General features: G+C 49.4%; 1 protein-coding gene across 13 annotated transcripts in view; it reads right to left on the bottom strand.

Annotated features, from left to right (window-relative positions):
• Positions 1-18,607, bottom strand: part of LOC100713782 (sodium/glucose cotransporter 4) — a 145,855-nt gene that overhangs the window by 61,223 nt on the left and 66,025 nt on the right. For 8 of the 13 annotated variants that reach the window (XR_010043172.1, XR_010043169.1, XR_010043170.1 and 5 more), the window contains exons 6-17: positions 14,666-14,872; positions 12,741-12,812; positions 9,399-9,539; positions 9,007-9,171; positions 8,483-8,588; positions 7,560-7,640; positions 7,057-7,262; positions 6,710-6,845; positions 6,134-6,241; positions 3,741-3,891; positions 1,967-2,135; positions 271-486 (exon numbers count right to left, since the gene is read on the bottom strand). Coding sequence is in view for 8 of the 13 variants with exons in the window: in XM_063236436.1 (XP_063092506.1) it covers positions 271-486; positions 1,967-2,135; positions 3,741-3,891; positions 6,134-6,241; positions 6,710-6,845; positions 7,057-7,262; positions 7,560-7,640; positions 8,483-8,588; positions 9,007-9,171; positions 9,399-9,539; positions 12,741-12,812; positions 14,666-14,782 (1,668 nt within the window). In the remaining 5 variants the exon portion in view is untranslated. Of the gene's footprint in view, positions 1-270; positions 487-1,966; positions 2,192-3,740; positions 3,892-6,133; positions 6,242-6,709; positions 6,846-7,056; positions 7,263-7,559; positions 7,641-8,482; positions 8,589-9,006; positions 9,172-9,398; positions 9,540-12,740; positions 12,813-14,665; positions 14,873-18,607 lie in introns of all 13 variants that reach the window. The other 5 variants (XM_063236435.1, XM_063236432.1, XM_063236438.1 and 2 more) reach the window with 4 other exon arrangements.

The following is an 18,607-nucleotide window of genomic DNA, read 5'->3' on the forward strand; positions in this document are numbered from 1 at the left end:
CCTCCCTGCCCCAGGACAATTGCTGACAGGAACCATCTGTCTTTGTAAGCCTATCACAGTGCCTGGTACACAGTGTGTACCTCTGAGTAATTTTTAAATTGAATGAGTGTCTTTTCACTTGAAAATTCACATTCCAAACAGCCCCAGCTCCCAAGGATGTCTATGTGGCAGCAGGAGACACCATTGTTCATGAGGGTAAAGGCCAGTGGTGGATTTGCAGACCCTGAGCGCGTAGGGTGGATGGGTGCTCATCATGAGAGCACCACTTGCCTTTTCCTCAGGGATGGGTGTCGTACAGAGGCTGATGATGACAATGACGATCACAGTGAGCCCACAGAGAAGCAGGGCAAAGTACAGATAGTGGAAGTCCTTCAGCACGGCTGGCCTCCGGTCCACCTCACCACAAGCTGGGGCTGGGTAAGAGAACTCGAGGATCATGCGCAGAAGGCCCACTCCCAGGCCAAACATGAGGCCCCAAAAGGCTCCCTACGGAGAGAGGGTGACATGGGTAGGGGTGAGATTGGAGGGAGGGGACACCAGGAAGCTAAAACCTGCTCTCCCCAAAGCTCCCTCCACTGATTGATTACAGTGTTGGCCAAGTCCTTCTTGGTGAGTTTCCTGGCAATATTGAGGCTTTGTCTTAACTGAAAACACCAACAAAGCAGGGCGTTAAAAAGGCTATCAGCTTCAGAGGTGGCCTAGAATTTGAATCTGGCTCCTTTCTAAATGGCTCTGAGCCAATGGCTTGGCCTTACTAGGTCGGAAATATCTTGCGTGCAAGGAAAAAGAAGTTCATTAGTACTACGTGATAGTTGTATCATATTCAAATAGAATGGACTATTTTTGTGATAAGAATACCTGGATCCCCTTCAAAGCTGTTTGTTATGTTAAGTCAGAATTTGGATTTATCATAACAAAGAAAATCTCTGGCACTTCACATTTATTATAGTTGCATTGTCTTTACACTACCCTTCCCTAATAGGTATAGATGACCTGTATTTTGAAAATGAGCTATTAATTCTGACTTCAACAGTCTAAAATGAGCAGAACCATGCAGGAGAAACTGGGCCCTGCAAACAGGAGACACCTCACATACTCAGATTAGATTCTGCAAACATGACACGTCACCTACCCAGGCTGTCCAGGGGGAATCTCTAAGATCCCCTCCGCAATGACCTTGACATCGGTCTTGCGAATTTTCACATCAGTCCAGAGACTACTTTGATGTCCCAAGGTACAGCCAGCAGATTGGGGCTGTCTTCCCTAGTCTATCCTGAGAAACAAGAAAGCCTCTGGTCTTCTAGCTTTCTCCAAGGCTTCTGTCAGTTTCAGGGCAGTTGTGTGAATGGTGCATGTGGGGCCAACCCCTGTGAGAGTTCACACTTGGTTATCAGCATCCTCCTTCTGTTTTTTGGTTGTTGTTGTTGCTGTTGTGTTTGGTGTGGGTATCGAACAACATTCTCATTCTATTATTTGATTTATATATAGACCACTACAGAGTCAGAGACCTCTGGTCTGTCCTGCACTTTCACATGAATGCTCCTCTTGTGTGGAACAATCTCCTCCTCCCATTAGCCCTGCAGGTCTCAGCTCAGATGCCATTTCCTCCAGGAAGCCTTCCCTGACCTCACTCCAGGAAACTCATAAGTTAGAATTTGTGCATTTCAATCTCTCAGTAGCCCTTTTGCTTTATCGTTATTGGTTACTTAATCATCTCTCGATTCTGAGGGCCCAGCCATGACAGACCTATGTGAATGTTGTAAACCACTGTACCCCCCGAGTGGCCATAATCCCATTGCTCAGTGTTTTCTGTGTGAGTGAATGAATCCAGGCCTGACTCTAGGGTCAGGAGGATGGAATCCTAGAGCGGGCTGTGGATTTGCTCCCACAGATGGAGACCAGGTGAGGGACAGAGCAGGACTCCAGAACCTTAGCTGGGGGCAAGAGATGGAAAGGCTTCACTCACAGGCTCTGTGACTCTCCTGCAGAAGATGGCCAGCAGGAAGAGAGCAGTGACGGGCGGTGCCAGGTAGCTAGTGACAGACTGGATGTAGTCGAAGAGCTGCCCGCTGCTGGAGCTCTGGATGATGGGGATCCAGAGGATGCTGACGACCACCAGGAACACCACAAACACCCTGCAGGAGAGCACAGGTGCCAGGGGGTTGTGGCGTGGCACACGGCACAGGGTGTCCTGAAGGTGATGCGTGGGAACCAGAAGGGACAAGAGAGGCCTCTGGGTCACAAGCAAGAAAGTCATAATCCCAAATACTATGGTGCAGGCGCAGAAGTTCCGACTGTCAACACTCCAGAAATCAGAATTTCTGAATGTGAGACAGTCAGAATTCTACAGACTTAGACTTGTTATGTGCATACCGGACTCTTGGCGATCATGCCGTCCACCCTAACCCACAGCTTCACTGCACCCGACCTAGGGAAAGGCCTTCAGCCTTGCTTGGGGATATATTTCCTCCTCTGACCTCCAGGCTGTTGAAGGACACAGCCCCTTTATGGTCCCAGTCCTGGGACTTCTCCCTTCCCCAGGCTCCTTCAGCTCAGACCTTTCCTACCTTCCCGCTCGATCCACTTAAACTGATCCTTACTCGGGCTTAAATCACCAAAGGGCTCTGGAGGTGTGAATTTGGAGATGCACAATTTGTTTTGAAACATTTTTTTTTTCTTGGACGTGCTGGATGCAATAATACATGTTGCCAGGAGATGGCGACCGAATCCCATTGATTGCTGATACACGTGCCTAAATCTATGCACACTTGTCCTCACTTCTTTTCCCCTATTTTTCCTCTCTCAGGCTCCAAGAAAGCAGCAATTACCCACGTGTCTCAACTTCCTCTTGTCCTACTCTAAGATCTCAGGGACTCGCTGCTCGTGGCTAGGGCTGGGCTGCAGAGATGAACAGGCAGCAGAAGGCACCAGATGATAGGAATGGCAAATGCAGAGGCAGGGAGACTCCAAGAGCAAACTGACTGAGCTCAGTTCCTACCCGTCAAAACAAGAGTGCATAGCCTTAGTTAGAGGCCTGAGTAGGGAGCCTTAAACTATGAGGCAGAGATCCTACAAAGACCTTCGTAGCTCTACACAGACTCTAAATTCCCAGCCTATGGAGAACAAGACAAATTAACTGCTCAGTTATGATTTTAAAAGAGTAACTAATACCTACAAGGTACAATTCAAGTTCTGTCATGCAACATTCAAGGCTCTGCATCATCTGGAGACAACTTTGCTGTGACCATCTCCCTTGAGGCAGGTGCCGTGCTAATGCTGTGTAACATGCCCATTTCTGTCCTGCTCATCAGGATATGAACCTCCCCCGGTTCTCCTGGTTCCTAGCACAAGGATGTGGCCCGAGGTGTGTATCTGGAATGAGCCTGAGTGATTGGATTAAACACCGCCATTATCCTGGGGTGGCAGGAAGAGTTGACCCAAAAGGCCCCAGGGTGAGTTTCTTTCCTCTGACTCACATTCTCCACCTCTCACTTCTCAAGTGCTCTGTCATCTCTCAATCACCCCACTGATGCAGTGCAAGGCAGAGTGCAAAGCCGGGCAAGAGTGCCTTCTCCCTGTTATTCTGCAGGGGAGGAGTGTTCTGGAGGCAGAGCGCGGCTGAGGTCATGCAGTGCCCTGGGTGCTGCTTCAGGCCCAACCCCAGCCCCTCTCCCGGGGCAACCCAGGGCGGGCAGAGGGGAGCCCCCGCCCCCGGGAGATGCAAGGCCTGGCGCACACACCTGCCCACCACCATCAGCTCCTGCTCTGTGGCCCTCCTGCGGAAACGCTGCCACACGTCGATGGCGAACAGGGTGCTGCTGCTGTTGAAGATGGAGGTGAGGGAGCTCATGAGGGCCGCCATGATCACTGCGATCATCAGGCCCCGCAGACCTGGCAAGAGACGACGTGTGTTATGGTTGATACGTTGTGCCAACTTGAGAAGTTTAGAAGGGTCTTTATTTTGTAAACATCCTCATCGTGTGCAAGAGGAGGACAAGGAAATTCTGTGACTCACAGTGCTACACCTGCCCTGGGTGGGGTGCCCTGCGTAGAATATGAGGAAGGAACACAGTCTTTGTCTTCCTCCTGTCTTCTCTTACTGCTTTGCTGTCTAGTGCCACCCTGAAGTGCTGCCCCTGTGCCTTGCCACCCTGCCTTGGAGCCAGCTGGTTACAGACTCTTAAAATCCACCAACTGTGAGCTAAATAAACTTTTCCTTCCCCAATTTTGGGTGTCAGGTATTTTGTCCCCGCAATGAGAGCAAAGTAAGCAACACAAGATATGAGAGACAGCAGGTCTTAAAGACCAGCTCCGCCTGGGCGGGGCTGCTGCTGCAGAGCCAGGACTTTGGGCTGGGCTGGTGGGGAAACGGTTCCTTTCTAGTACAGACAAGGAATCAGGAGCCTGGAAAGCTCCTGGCCAGTTTCTGGCCGTGTTTTGCCTCTCCCTTGCCTTGTGGCCTTGGACAGCTCACAGCCCTGCCAGGGCCTCAGTGTCCTCATCTGCACCATGAGTGTAGGATACTGAGTGATCTGTGAGGGTTCCTGCAGTTTTGAAAACGAAGTCTGTCTTCACAGCAAGTGACCATCAGCGGAGTCTTGGAGCTGAGGAGGGAGGCTGTGGCTAGTGCCTTTTAAAAATTTTTCTTCTTTTGTATTCTCTTTCTCCGCCCCACCCCCACCCCAATCTATCTCTCTCATACTGGGAATGAAACTCAGGACCTTGTGCTTGCTAGACAAGCGTGGTGCCACTGAGTTATATCCCTGGCCCTTGTGTCTCTTTCTCATTTTTCAGGGTTTTGTTCCACCGCTTTGCAATGTCCGGCTAAAGTCCTACAAGGAAGCAGAAGCTTGGGGCTGTTTCCTGGCTGTACAAATAACCCGCTACATGGATGATCTTTGGATGCATTTCATGCATGTTCTGGGCCTGCTTTTCACCTGGACAGATGCCTTCCTGCCCCGGTCCCGCTTCAGCCTCTTTACCACAAAGTCCATGTATCTAACCACATCCTGAGTGTCACGCTGGAAGCCTCACAGCTATCTTGGACTCAGGTTCTAGACACAAGTGCTCACCTTCCTATGGCCTTCTGCCTCCCTCTCGGTTACTAAAGCCTCCCGGCTCCCAGCAGAACCCTGGACCCTAGGCCCCTTCCTTGGCTCTCCTCTCTCCCCATCCTTCTTCGGTCTCACTTCAGAGACTGGTCTGTCTAGCTTGGCCTCCCACCATCTCCACTGTGTCCTTGATTTACTTCTCATTTTACCATAAGGAGGGAATGGGCCCACTCATCTGTTGCCTTTCATCTCCTCAATCTTAATAGTGTTGTAAACCTGCCTTCTAAGTTGGAGGCCCGGGAGCCTGCTTTGACTCGTCTGCCCCCTGAAATACAGTAAACCCAATCCTGCTAACAGCTTCACACACATCTTTAAATACCCTGTCTCCATCTCTAAGGTCAATCCCTTGGTGAAACCACCAGTGCCATGCCCCTGGCCACCTGCAGACATCTCCCTGATGTACCCCTGTCCTGCCAGAGCCTGTACCCTTGCTGAGTCCTCCATCAGAGTGGTTCTTCTGAAGCACAAATCCACCGTCTTGCTCTGGCCTCCACCCTCAGTGCCCTCTACTGTCCCCAGAGAGAAGAATCCATTGCAGAACAAGGCTGGGCCGTGGCACCCTCTCAGGAAGGTCATCTTCATTGCTCCTTGCCACTGCGTTTACACTGGGTTCCTCTCATTCGGCTGTCACTCCTGGGTGTTGGCACTCACAATGCCTCCTGCTTAGAACATGTTCTATGCCCTCTGGCTCTGTGTGAAATGCTCTTTGTGCCTCTGCTCTGCTTTTTTCCTGTGCTGTGCCCTTACTTCCAAGTTACCTTTCACTGTAAGGTACCTTACTGAGCACAGGTACCTTAGACACTGTGTGAAGTCTGAGGGCTTGGACCTGCCTCTTCCCTCCACATCTTCAACACCAGGCAAAAACAGACACCTTACAAAGGCTTGGGAAAGTGTGATTGTGTGTGTGTGTGTAACATGCAGGGTACAGAAACTCTTCCCTCTTCCCTTCCATCCGTAGCACAATTCCTCATCAGAGGGGTCCAGGTGGGAGTAGACAGTGGAGTGTGCAAGATGGGACTCACCTATGGGCATGAGAGCCATGACCAGCTTGGGATAGGCGATGTTGGAACATCCCACGCGGGCCCCACACACTCTTTGGCAGACATCAGGATCCACACAGCCCACCTCATCTGCAGAAGACAGCGCAGTAGTTGGAGTTATGATCCTGTCCCTCTCAGGATGGCCCAATATTTGCTTTCTGGCACTACAGGAAAATTTTCACCGGAAATTCTGACCTTGTCTAAAAGGTCAATGGGCAAGTAGTTTGGCTCTTTGGTGAATTTCTTGTCTGTGATGCATACTGCTCTGCAACATGGGATAGATTCCTTTGAGTTTTATGACATACATTGATAAAAGTAAATATTCTTGGAAGGGGTCAAGAATGCCTTGCTTTTTTTTAAGAGGAAGGAAGATTTTGAAATAACATTGAATTTACTCTGTTGAAATACTTATTTAATGGCTTTTAAGTTCTAAATGCTTGGAATGAGATCTTCATAGAAAAAGCTTGCTTCCCTGGTCCACCCTGCCCAGGAACACCTTCTCTGGAAACCCCTCCCAAGTCCTGACTCCCCAGGCCCAGAGAGAAGGCTCACTCTCACCTGGGTACAGGGCCCTGCTGATCATGCCAGGCATGACGATGAAGAACATGGGGAGGATTTTCAGGTAGCCCCCCAGCACTGAGCCTCCTTTGGCATGGGACAGATTCTTGGCAGACAGAGACCTCTGCACAATGACCTGGAATGGCAGAAGCAATGGAGTGATGTTGATCCAGGTCCAGGGAAGGAGCTCAGCTCAGCCACTGGTGAGCCCTGACCTTGGTCTCTGACTGTCCCCCTACTCCAGTCTCAAAATTAAGCTCACTTTTTATGCATCCAAATGCCTACTTTGTCTGCAGGAAGCCACCCCACTTCCTGGTGGGCCAGGCCATGTCTGTTGGTCACCGTACCTGATCTGTGCACCAACACCAGGTAGCCAGTACTGTGAGCCCAAAAATGATCCCTGGCCAGGGAATGTCCCCGCTCACGGGGTCACGAAGCATGTGGAAGGCATCTGGCCGTGGGAGGTGACAAGTGGTGTTGGGGACTGTGACATTAGGAAGGGCCTGGCTGTAGAGCTGCTGCAGGCCTGGGTACCAGCCTACCTTCTGAAAGCCTGTGGGAAGAGATGCAGTGAGAGAACATCCCTGGGACCCACCCAGCCTTTGTGCCCAGCCCCACGTGGGCTCTAGGTTGGAGCCCACTTGAAGATTGGGGATAGGAAGGGAGATGGGGTTCAGGCTCAAGACTTTTGGTTTGAAGTAGGGAGAATTCTGCCTTTTGGAAGCCCTGACTTGGAGACAGGGCGTGACTCTATGATCAGGAAAGTTCCAGGTAAGCCATTGAGGTGCCAAAAATAAATCAGAGGAAGAATTTAAAGCTGATGGTGAGTGAATTTAGGTCTCTTCCTTACCTAGAAACATGAGGACCAGGGCTCCCCCTACCATGATCACTGTCTGCAGAGCATCTGTGTAGATCACGGCCGTGAGGCCCCCTGGTGATCCAAAGAGAGGGCACATCAATCAGCACCAACATCGGTCCTGCTCTGGGTGCCCACCTGTGTCTGGTTACACTGAGCAGGCCAGCAAAGACACAGTGGCTTCTTAGCAGTGGCTCTGGTCACCTGCATTTCTCTATATCTAGCACTTCCAAGCACCCCACTCAGAAGGACAGAGCCTGGCCACACTTCAGTGTGTTCATGTGGCTCTTCCTGTCTCTGGCAGTATCTTGCCACAGCCATCATGCCATGGCTTTTGGTTTCTGTCATCAGTGACCCAAATCCTGTCCTTTGCTTATGCTGTTAGCTCAACCAGGGATGCTTGATTCTTTCTCCTCCCAACTGGTGTCTATCCAAATGCCCCCAGCTTTCAAGGCTAACATAGTCCTAAGTAAGTCTGTTTGTCCCAGGCTGGTGACCCAAGGTGCCCGTCCTGTGTGACACCTTTTGGAGGAAACAGTGTGGGCCTGTCTGCATTTGCTGGGGCAGCTCACCATAACTCTGGCCCAGACAACAGCTTCCTAATCTCTCCGTGGGGCAGGTGGTCTTTTCTAGTGCCTCTTCACATCTCTCCTGGTCTCAGTCTGGTATGGATTCCCCATTTCTGCCCCTTTCCTCTCCCTTTTCCTGTACCACTGTGTCCCACAGTTTGTTCCCTGGTTTTTTGATTTCCTGTATCATTGCCTTGGCCCCAGTTGACTGTCTTTCTCTTCTCTATCTCTCTCTCAGGACAGATCTTCTCTGTCCCACTCAGGTTGTCCATCTTTCAATCTTTCTCTCTGTCTACCAGTCAGAAGCTTCCCTCTCTAGCTTTTTCTGATGTTCAGGTTCGGCCCTACCTGTGATGGTGTAGATAGCTGTCACCACGAGCAGGATCCCTGTGGAGAGGTAGAGGTTCCAGCCCAAAGCCATCTGGATGAAGAGGGCTCCAGAGAAGATGTCAGTCTGCAAGCAGACCGGACCCATTAAGCTCTTTTAACTAACACTGAATGAATAGTTGCTGATGAAGAACCAACTAATATAAAGATAAATGAGCATGAACTCTAGATTGTGATCTTTGTTTTTTTAAGAAGAGCTGTCATGCACTTAAAACATTTATCGTTCTTCTCTGATTGTCCCAGTGCCAAAGGAGCACACAATGAAAGTGAGTGGATGTAGCCTCCTCTTCTTTTATCCTTCCTTCTCTCTCCAGCCATCCATCTACCCCTCTTCCTCCCTTCCACCTTTCCTTTCTCATCCTTTCCTCCCTCCCTTCCATCTTCCCATTCACCCATCCATCCAAACTGTGAATGTGAGCTGCCTGTCAGCCTCAAGCCCGTGGCAATACACAGAGACAAGCAGGCCCCCTTGGAGTGATACCCACCGATATCTTGGTGAAGATGTAGAGGATGAGAGACAGGACAGACATATACACCTGGATCCTTTCACCCCCAAATCGCTTCTTGAGGTACTGTGGCGTAGTGACCACACCAGCTGCAATGTACACAGGGACAAAGATCCAACCAAGGGCCACAAGCAGGAAGGTTGCCTGAGAAAATAAGAAGAAGGTAATGAGATTTCAGACAACGTCAGAGAGAAGCCTCCTACAGCTAATGAGTACTGTGCGAGATCCTTCAGTAGGAAAGGGAGGGACCCAGGACCCACCCACTCTTGTTTTCCTCATCTGTGTGATGAGTTACCATTCACCAGGAAGCCTCCCAAATTCCTCTAAGGATTATCTCAACACTAAGGTTGGGGAGGGGGTGAGCTCTGAACCTCATTGTCCTGGAGCAGCCATGAGAGTTTCCTTACGTTCCACTCAAAGCCACCCACAGCGAGGCCCCCAGCAGCCCCTGTGCCAGCCAGGCCGATGAACAAGCCACTGCCCACATTGCTGGACATCAGAGATGCTCCAATCTGCAAGGCACAAGTAGGATCAAAGGTCAGAGGTCAAGGTTAATCTCAATTGATCTGGGGTCAGGACCACTAGCATGGGAGACGGCATGGAGTTGACATTTATTTGACACTGCACCGAGCACTTTATATGCCCTAATGCATTTAACCTCCACAAATGGCCAGAAGGAGGAGCCTTCCAAATTTATACAGGAAAGAACTGATGTTAGGACAAATGAAGCCACAGACTCCAGTCCACCGAGTGAAGAAGTGGCAAAGTGAGCACAGAAGGGAACCCAGGGACAGCAGGGGGCATCAACCTCAGACCCTCCAGGCAGAAGAAGAAGGAGGAGGTGGGCAGGCAGCTTTCATAGGGCAGATTCCATGGCAAGGCTGGGCAGAGGAGGGACCCAGAGGCTGAGCACATGTCAGGCCGGCCTCTGAGTTGCCTATTCTTCTTCAGAGGGGAGGCCAAGTCATGTAAGGTTAAAGAAGGGAAGATAATGGTAATTATGGTGACAAGGATCACAGCAGACAGCACTTACACTGTATTGCCAAGCACTGGACATACAAGCTCAGTTAATCCTCATAACAACCCGATAAAGGCAGGTACTGTCATTGCTGTGTTAGGTGCTGAGAAGCCACAGGTCATTGGAGGTGACCCTTGGAGAGAATCCTCTTTTCTTCTTACTCCCTAGCCATGGGATGAGGGGGAAGGTGGAAAGAAATATTCCTTTTTTCACAAGTTAATCATCTTAGGTATTTGTAGCCGTAGCAGAAAACTATCACAGTTTTCCACATATTACTTCTGAGCAAACCGAGGCCTTGATAAGAAACTTTTCCACGTGACCAAGTGAAGATTAAAGTCTTGGCTGTCTGGCTCCCATAACCACTGTGCAAAGCCCCTGCTAAGAAGTTACTCCATGTTAGTGCTTATTATTAGATGGAATCCAGCACTGAGAGGGAGGAGGGGGCAGAGGTGGGGCTCTGAGGCTGGGGAGGCCTTGGGGCAGGCCTGGGTGCTCAGCTTTGTACCGTGTGTCTCCTCGGTAGAATCATTTCCTCTCACACAGCCTCACCTTCAGCATCTAAGAACCTGGGTGCATTCTTTCCCAGTGTGCATTCTTCCAGGGTGTAGGGAGGGGCTGGCTGTAAGAAGTCTGAAGGCTGAGGCTTTCAGACGGGAAGTGGCAGGGCATGCAAAGGTGTGGAAGCGAGGGACCCTACCTTGCTGAGTCCCTTGTGCTGCTCACACACACACAAGTGCACACACACACATGCACACACACACATGCACACACACATATGTGCACACGCACGCACACACATTCACACATATACACTCACATGCACTCCCTTGCTTGCATCTGCACACTCACATACACATGTTCACACATGCACATGTACTCACACAGGAAAACCCACATGTATACACATACACTCATGTATACTTGCTCTCACATATGCACTTATACACCTAACTTGCATTCACACACATTCCATATAGGTACATATGCTTACACATGTGCACACTCACATACATACATTCGCATGCACATACCTACATATACTTACACATATTCTCTTACACACACATGCAGACATTTGCATGCATTTATACTCTCACTCTCTGGTGGCCCGACGGTGATGGTAGGGATGGACTGGAGCCTTGGTCCAGAAGAGAGAGTGCATGGTCCCTGCTGCGGGAGAGAAGGTTCTCCTAGGAAGGAGGCATGCCCATCTCACCCTCCCCGGGACGCCCCACTCCTAATCCAGGAGATGTGGAAGGTAAGAAGAAGAGGAGCACGCAGGCCTCTCTGAGCAGGGATGGCTGCTATTCTTCTGCTGACAGCCTTGCTGGGCCACTCTGCAGGGGCACAGCGTCAGCACAGGCAAGAAAGACCCCTGGGCACGCTGCTGCAGTAGTGCTGAACCGAGCATGGAGTTAATTATTTCAGGCATCTGGGGTTGGAACTGCACCCAACCTGGCTCAGGTTAGATTAAGCTTCAGGTGTCGGAGGCACAGTTCACAACTGGTCCCCCAAGGGTGGCAGCAGCACACTGCACTTACTGTGTGGGGCTCATGGGTCCCTGGGAGCCCTGCTGAGACAGCTCCTGCTGGAAGCCTGGCTTTCTTCAGGCCCACTTGGGCCGACACTCTGCCCTCTGCAGGCTGGAGCTTGGGCAGCAGGGCCTAGGCTTTCTTCTGAGCCAGACAGAAGAGCCTGTCCTGATGAGCTTCTTACTTGGTGTCTACGTGGGTTCCAGGACTGCCCTTTGGGAGCCCCTGGCTAAGCAGAGCTGTTTCCATGGGTTTAGTTCTCTAGAGTATGTGCTGGAGGGAGTGTGTGAGAGCGGGGTCGTGACTATGAGTGTGTGAGCATGAGAGTAAGAAGCACGAGGTTGACTGTGACTGTAAGAGGACATGCGAGAATGAGTGTGAGAAAATGTGTAAGACTGCATGGGAGTGTGTGTGAGGGTGCGATTGTGTGAGTGTGTGAGTAGGAAACTGTGTGAGTGTGCAAGTGTGTGTGTATGTGGGCCTGTAGGAATGTGTATGGGTGCCTGAGTGTGTATGAGTGAATGTGAGGCTGGCAGGCCTGGGTGTGCACACAGCCTGAGTGTGCACACAGCTTCATTTCCCACCAGAATTGATGAGTCCACTACTAGTTTTCCAAACAGGGCTCATCTCCTTCCATCCTATTGAGTTTCAAGGACCAGTAGAAATGTGGGGTGGTCTGATGGGCTAGAACAGGGGGAACACTTGAGGGATTAGTTTCATGTGGAGTCAGGGACTGTGCTCCTCAATCTCCTCACTTGACTATTTATTCAATGGCTCCTTCCCAAGGAGCTTACCCCGCAAAAATGCAGCCTACTGCCCAGTGCAGGGGCAACCTTGAAGCTCTCAAGAGACCCTGAGGGTTTTGTCTAGCCCAGCTTTAATCATGTTGCTCATGAGTCCGTCTGTCCACTCAGCTCTGAGCTACTCTAGGGTAGGGACACTCTAGCTTTATTTCTGTGGGTCTAGAAAAAGCCTAGGACCCACACTCAGAAGGTTCTAGTGGGGCTTGTCAAACTGTGTTATTAAGGCCACTTGGAGTGTGGGGTAGATTAGGGTGACAGAGGAGTCTAAAATTGGGAACCCCAATGGGAGGCTGGTACCTTGGCTCAGGCAAGAGAAGATGACAGGGGGATGTGGGTTGGGGGATGTGTGAGGGCACTCACCGGCCACCAACTCATGGACCTGCCTGCCAGGAAATAACCACCAATGGTCCCTCGGTTTGCACGGATTGATGCCTGGAAAGGAAATGGTAAACATAAACACTTCTCAAGGTTTTCTCCAGTCTCTGCCCTCACCCCAGATTTTCTGTCCCTGGGTGCAGGCACTATGGGAACACAGAGACTAACAACCCAGGCAGGACAGAGCAGCCTGACTACTTCACCATTTTTAAATTATAGGTCCTCGGGAGTGGGAGAGTTACTTCATCTTTGCGATTCTCAGCAGTCCCTGAGGGCTGAGGTGAAGAGCAAAGGAGGTAAGGATGGCCAGAGTCTTTGTGAATGTCGAGTGCTATGCAAGGGTACCAGCTGGCTGCTAGCATGTCCTTATCCTTTCCTCCGCTGTACTGGCTCTCAGAGGCTCCTGTGGTATGTGGGCTTCAGGTGCATAGTGGCTCCCTCTCCTGAGCTGGCCTTTCTCCTCCTCCTGGCTGGGTTCCTACACTGCAAACAGTGGCTGTTCTGACCAGTTTGATTTGGAGGATGGCTCTATGGGTTCTAGGCAGGATTGGTGGAGCTGCTTAGGATCTTCACTTAGCCTGGTTTCTTATCAGGCACACTACTGAGCTCTCTCCAGGACCCTGGAAATAGCAGTAGGTGGTCAGTACTTGGCTTCTTAGGTTTGTGCTCTCAAAAATGAAAGATTTGAGGAACACAAGAGATTTCTCAGTACATGGATCAGGGCTGGCCCTGATCAGCGAAAGGGGAACTCTCAGAAGCTTTACTGGTAGGGAGGGCAATAGGTCCCTGCCTGGCTCTGAGATAGGAGAAATCCTTGAGTTCCAGGAAAGTAAAGGAGAAAGTAATTAGGGAGTGCTAACTCTTGTAGGGCCTGATGTTTGTTAAGCTTGTGCTTGAACTTTCCTGGCTTACCTGTGATGCCCTTGGAGGCCAGGGAAATTCATTTCGCAGAGGAGAAATTCCCTGGGGCAGGGAGTAACTGGTCCAATTCACAGCACAGTTGGTCTTTTTTGACCCAGGCTGCCTCTGGGGAGCTACTGAGCACCTGTCTGCCCAATTCTGCCTTCAGGAATGTTGGAAGATAGGCACTATGACTTCCTCTTAGGGAGGGAGGATGGGGTGGAGGCTCAGAGAGGGTTCCTGACCTGCCCAAGGCTCAGGAATCACGGTCCAGTCTGCCCTGCAGCAGTCTGAAGGTGCTGGCAGGTCAGGAGAGCACAGGTGATGATAACAGCCCTTATTGTCTGCCACCTCCATGCCAGGCTCCAGGTGCGTGTTCACACATTTCCTGCCCTTCCTGAGGCTTCAGCCTATTCTTCATGTCCGTAAGAGAAAACTGAGACTCAGAGAGGAGACTTTGACAGTTGGACTTGGGACCTGAGCTCAGCTTCCTGGGCCCTGCCCACAGCTCCCTGGTTCCTGTGATCAGTGGAGAGCTGTGGGACCTTGGAATGTGTCTGGCACCCTTCCTTCCCTAAGAATGCAGACTCTTAGCTCCTTGATCGTGACCCAAAGAAGACTGGTCAAGGTTGTTTTTTTTTTTTTCTCAAGTTGCAGATCTTGAGCTGAGGAAAAAGGCAGGAATGGGTTCAGGGTGGCCAATGATGGCTGAGGCCAAAGGCAGCAGCAGACGCACACACACAGGGAGGCAGGGCTGGAGTCTCTGGGCCTGATCTGCCTCTGGTTTGCTTTGTGACCTCAGACAAGCCACAGCCTTCTTTGGCCCTCAGCCTGCTCATCTATGGAAAGAAGCAGGGGCGTAGTGGGGAGATTTCTGAAGGGTTTTTTCCCCTCTCTCAGATCCTTTAGTTACATGGTCTGCTCTTGCTTTCCCATCTTTGCCTTTGGCTAGAGATGAGAGGTGCTTCTGCTTTCCCGGCTCTGCAGCCCTGGCCTCAGGCCCCACTCACCCAGATCCCCACAGCCATGACGAAGACAAAGTAGATGACCACAGCCACGATGTCATAGGTGTGCAGGCTACTTTCAGAGCTCAGGGCTGCGTGCAGAACCGCCTCTGTCTTCATCATGTTCACTGAAGCTTCAGGACTCCTTGCTCATCTATTGGTGTCGGTTCCTAGCAGGCTGGACTTTGAGGTTCTCCTGGCTTCATTCCTTTCCTTTAATGATTAAACAGCCCCAAGCACCTTGAGCCTTTGAGGGAGCTCAGAGCTCAGAGCTCTGCTAACTCACGGTAATGTCCTGCCCATTTTCTCCTCACCACCACCCAACCAGTGACAGGATTCTCTCACACACACAAGCGTACTCACACACATGTTCATATACACACCATGCACGCACACACTTAACAGGTCTCCTTCCTCCCTCAGAAGTACTGGGGCAAGAGGAAAAAAGAAAGAGGAAGGCAGAAGAATGCTGGAATCCAAGAGTTGTGAAGGATTTCAGATATCATAGTGTTCAAACTCCTGCTGTATGCAAGTGAAACTGAGATCCAGGGAAGTACAGGTAAAGCTGGGCTGGAGTTCAGGTTTCTTAATCATCTGTTCAATGCAATTTTTCTTTGCTCAGTGAGAAGGAGACAAAGGAAGAGAGGGGAAGAGGGCACCAGCACCTTTGCTGAGCAGCCACCACCATGTACACTCCCACCATCCCGACCCTCCAGGTGCCACGTTCCCTTCTTACAGTGGAGAAACGTAAGGCCCAGAAAGACACAGATGTATATTCCAAGGAAGAGGCAGGGCTGTATATCACAAGGCAAGGCCACAGTTCACCTCTTCTGATGCCTGGTCCACACTTCCTCTCCTATTCTGTGACAGATGAAGTGGGTGGATTTAGGAGGCCTTCAGGGAAAGGGCAGAGTTCCATGGGCCAAGGGAAGATCTTCTTCTGTGAGAGAAGAAGCTCTCTGTAGGCAGCTTGACTTCTACTCCCAGCTGCATCCCACAACAAAATGCAGATGGCCTTGGACAACCTGCTGAATATCTTTAAGCCCAGGCTCCTCATCAACATCTCCTTGATTCACAGCACCAGTGAGGTTATGGGGGCCTCTGAGATCTTTGAAAACCCTGAGTTACTGCACGCTCTTGAGGTTAACACAGAGAAAGTAACACTAACACCATCTAGCCGAGGAGCGCAGCCACCTGGCACAAGGCAAGCTTCTTCACATGGTCCTTCTGACACTGCTGCCTTTGGAAGGATTCAGTTGTCTGATGGTCACTCTGCAAGCACCTCTACCCACGTAGGCCAAGGCCTGTGCTAGAGGAATGAAGGGGTCCCACTGACCCTGTACCTCCATCAACAGCATACTGTGAGAAGTCCACTGCAGGAGCAGATAATTTTCTCTTCTCTTATTAGATTAAGGGAAGTGAATGGTGTGGTCCTGTACCTCCTCTTCCCTCTTCTCTTAGCCCTGAACATAAGCTCAGGACATGCCATGCCCCAGGAAGTAGGGCACTCATCTGAAAGGAAGTTCAGGATAGTCCCCAGCTGGAACAGGACTCAGAAAGATGTTCCACTCATTAGCATTGGATGCAGATGCCAAAGGACAGTGAAGTAGTCTGCAAAGATAGCATCCCTCACACATATTTAAAGGAGAATAAGAGTTCATCAGATAAATGATAGGGGCAGAGGCAGCAGGGCCAGTGTTAGTCACATCAGAAGATGTGGGTGATCAAGAGCCTGAGATGGTCAGTTTTACAGTCCCTGAGGGTGAAATGTATGGCAGCTCCTTTGATGTCACTCATGGAGAAGAGAAAGACTGCCCTGAGCTCAGGCCACTAAAAATGCCACAACTAGGGGTCCCAGGATTATTCTTTCAGAGTGGGGTGGAGGAGTGCACCCGGGAGAGTCCTGCACTTCTTCCTCAGGAAGGACTCTGGGTGCTAAGGGTTCTACTGTCTACATGTCCTGTTTCCCAACTGCTCTCTCTCACATACCTGAGGCTGAGACCCAAGCCCTGCACCTTTGGCTTAATCCTAAACCAGCTGATTTGGGCACATGGCAGACACTCTTGCAGTGCATCTAAAATTCCTGTGTCAGCTCACCAGAGGACTTAGCAACTCAGTGCTGCGTGTCAGAGGGAGCACAAAGGCTTTGAAACAGCCATGGTGGATATTTTAAAGCCCAGACCTCTGACCCTTCAGTGAGCCCATAGGACCCTACACATGACTTGTTTACTTTTACTTGTCCAGAGCCTTGTTATGTGAACCCCAATTTACAATTTAGAAAATAAATTAACCAGAAGAGACAGACAGGCAAGATCACAGCTGATGGGCTGATGGTGTAGGGTGTCATTAAAACTAAGGAGAGTAGAAAAATAAGCCAAAGATGGCCTAATTGGGACAAACAGACTTTAACATAGGACAGATCAACTCAGCCTAGGGCATTCTTGAATAGAAGCCAAGATTTCGTACACAGAGTCACCAAGGAAACATGGCTATAATCAGTATACATTTTCTGTTTGGAAAGCACAGATTATGTAATTCAGGCATGAAGGGTCTCATTCAAGATAGCTGAGCACGTTAGGCAGTTGCTGATATTCAAAACCTAGGCATCACTTGGCCAGATCTCAATCACCTCAGAGAACTAACAGGGTTGTCATTTTTGCTTAACTGACCGTTTTCCAGGCACTGAGACAGGAACACATGTGTAATAATTCACAACTATGTGGGCAAGACACACAGTCACATAGGACAATTACATCCAGCACGAAGTCAATCAACACACACGCTCCTTTTCCTTTTTAGCTGAAGAGTTCAGAGGAAGGGGCAGCAAAGTCCTGGTGAGGTTACTGGGAATGCTTCATAAAGAGAGGAGTGGTTTTTTAAATATTTAGAAAAATATCGGGCAGACAGACAGAAGCTTTCTTTCCCCCTCAAAATATAGTTTTCTTTCCCCCAATAAATGTTCTCTGCTCTTAAAAAAAGAAAATTACAGAAGTATACTAAACTTATAAAGTCCCCTTCAAGTCACCATATATAATACGTCAACTAAGAAAAACAAAGGTGAAAGATTCACATTTTCTGATTGCAAAATTTAACACCAAGCTGCAGTGATCAATACTCTGTAGCCTTAAAAATCAAAGGAATAGAATACAGAACCCAGAAATGAACCCTTACATATATGGGAAGTGGTTTTTGACAAGTGTTGAGATGGTTCAGGGGGGAAAGGACAATCTTTCCAGAAAATGTTGCGAGGAAAACTGTAGATACACTCAGAAAAGAAAGAAGTTACACCTGTCTTCCCAACTGTATACAAAAAATAGTTCAAAATGGATAGAAGACCTAAGCGGAAGAATAAAACTCAGAAGAAAACACAGATGAAAATCTTCATGGTACTAGATTTAGCAATGAAGACACCAAAAACACAGCCACAAAGGAAAGAAAAAGATAAATTGGACTTCATCAAAATTAAAGCCCTCTGTGCATCAGAGAACACTGTCAATGGGAAGGAAAGCTAATCTAGAGAATATATTTGCAAATCATGTATCTAATAGGGGATTACAATCTAGAGTATATAAAGATTTCTGATAAACAACTCAAGCAAAAAAAAAAGTTATTGTAAAATGAGAAAAGGACTTGAATAGACGAGTTTCCCAAGCAGTTGCATGAATAGCCAGCGAGCACATGACTTCACTAATTAGGGGAGTAAGAATTGAAACCACAAATGGAATACCATGTGACACCCAATGGATTGATTATTTTTTAACTAAAATATTCCTGTAGCTAGGGAGTGTGGAGATTGCAACACTTATGCAACACTGGTAGGAATATAAAATGGTGAAGTCCTTATAGAAAACAATATGGAAGTTCCTCAAAAAAATTAAAAACAGGGTTACTTTGACTAACTGATCCACTGGTGGGTATATGGGTATATACTCCCACAAAAGTGAAAGC

This window comes from Cavia porcellus, unplaced genomic scaffold, assembly GCF_034190915.1.
Source record: "Cavia porcellus strain 051 isolate PalLab524CR breed Dunkin Hartley unplaced genomic scaffold, mCavPor4.1 scaffold_25, whole genome shotgun sequence".
Lineage (NCBI taxonomy): Eukaryota > Metazoa > Chordata > Mammalia > Rodentia > Caviidae > Cavia > Cavia porcellus.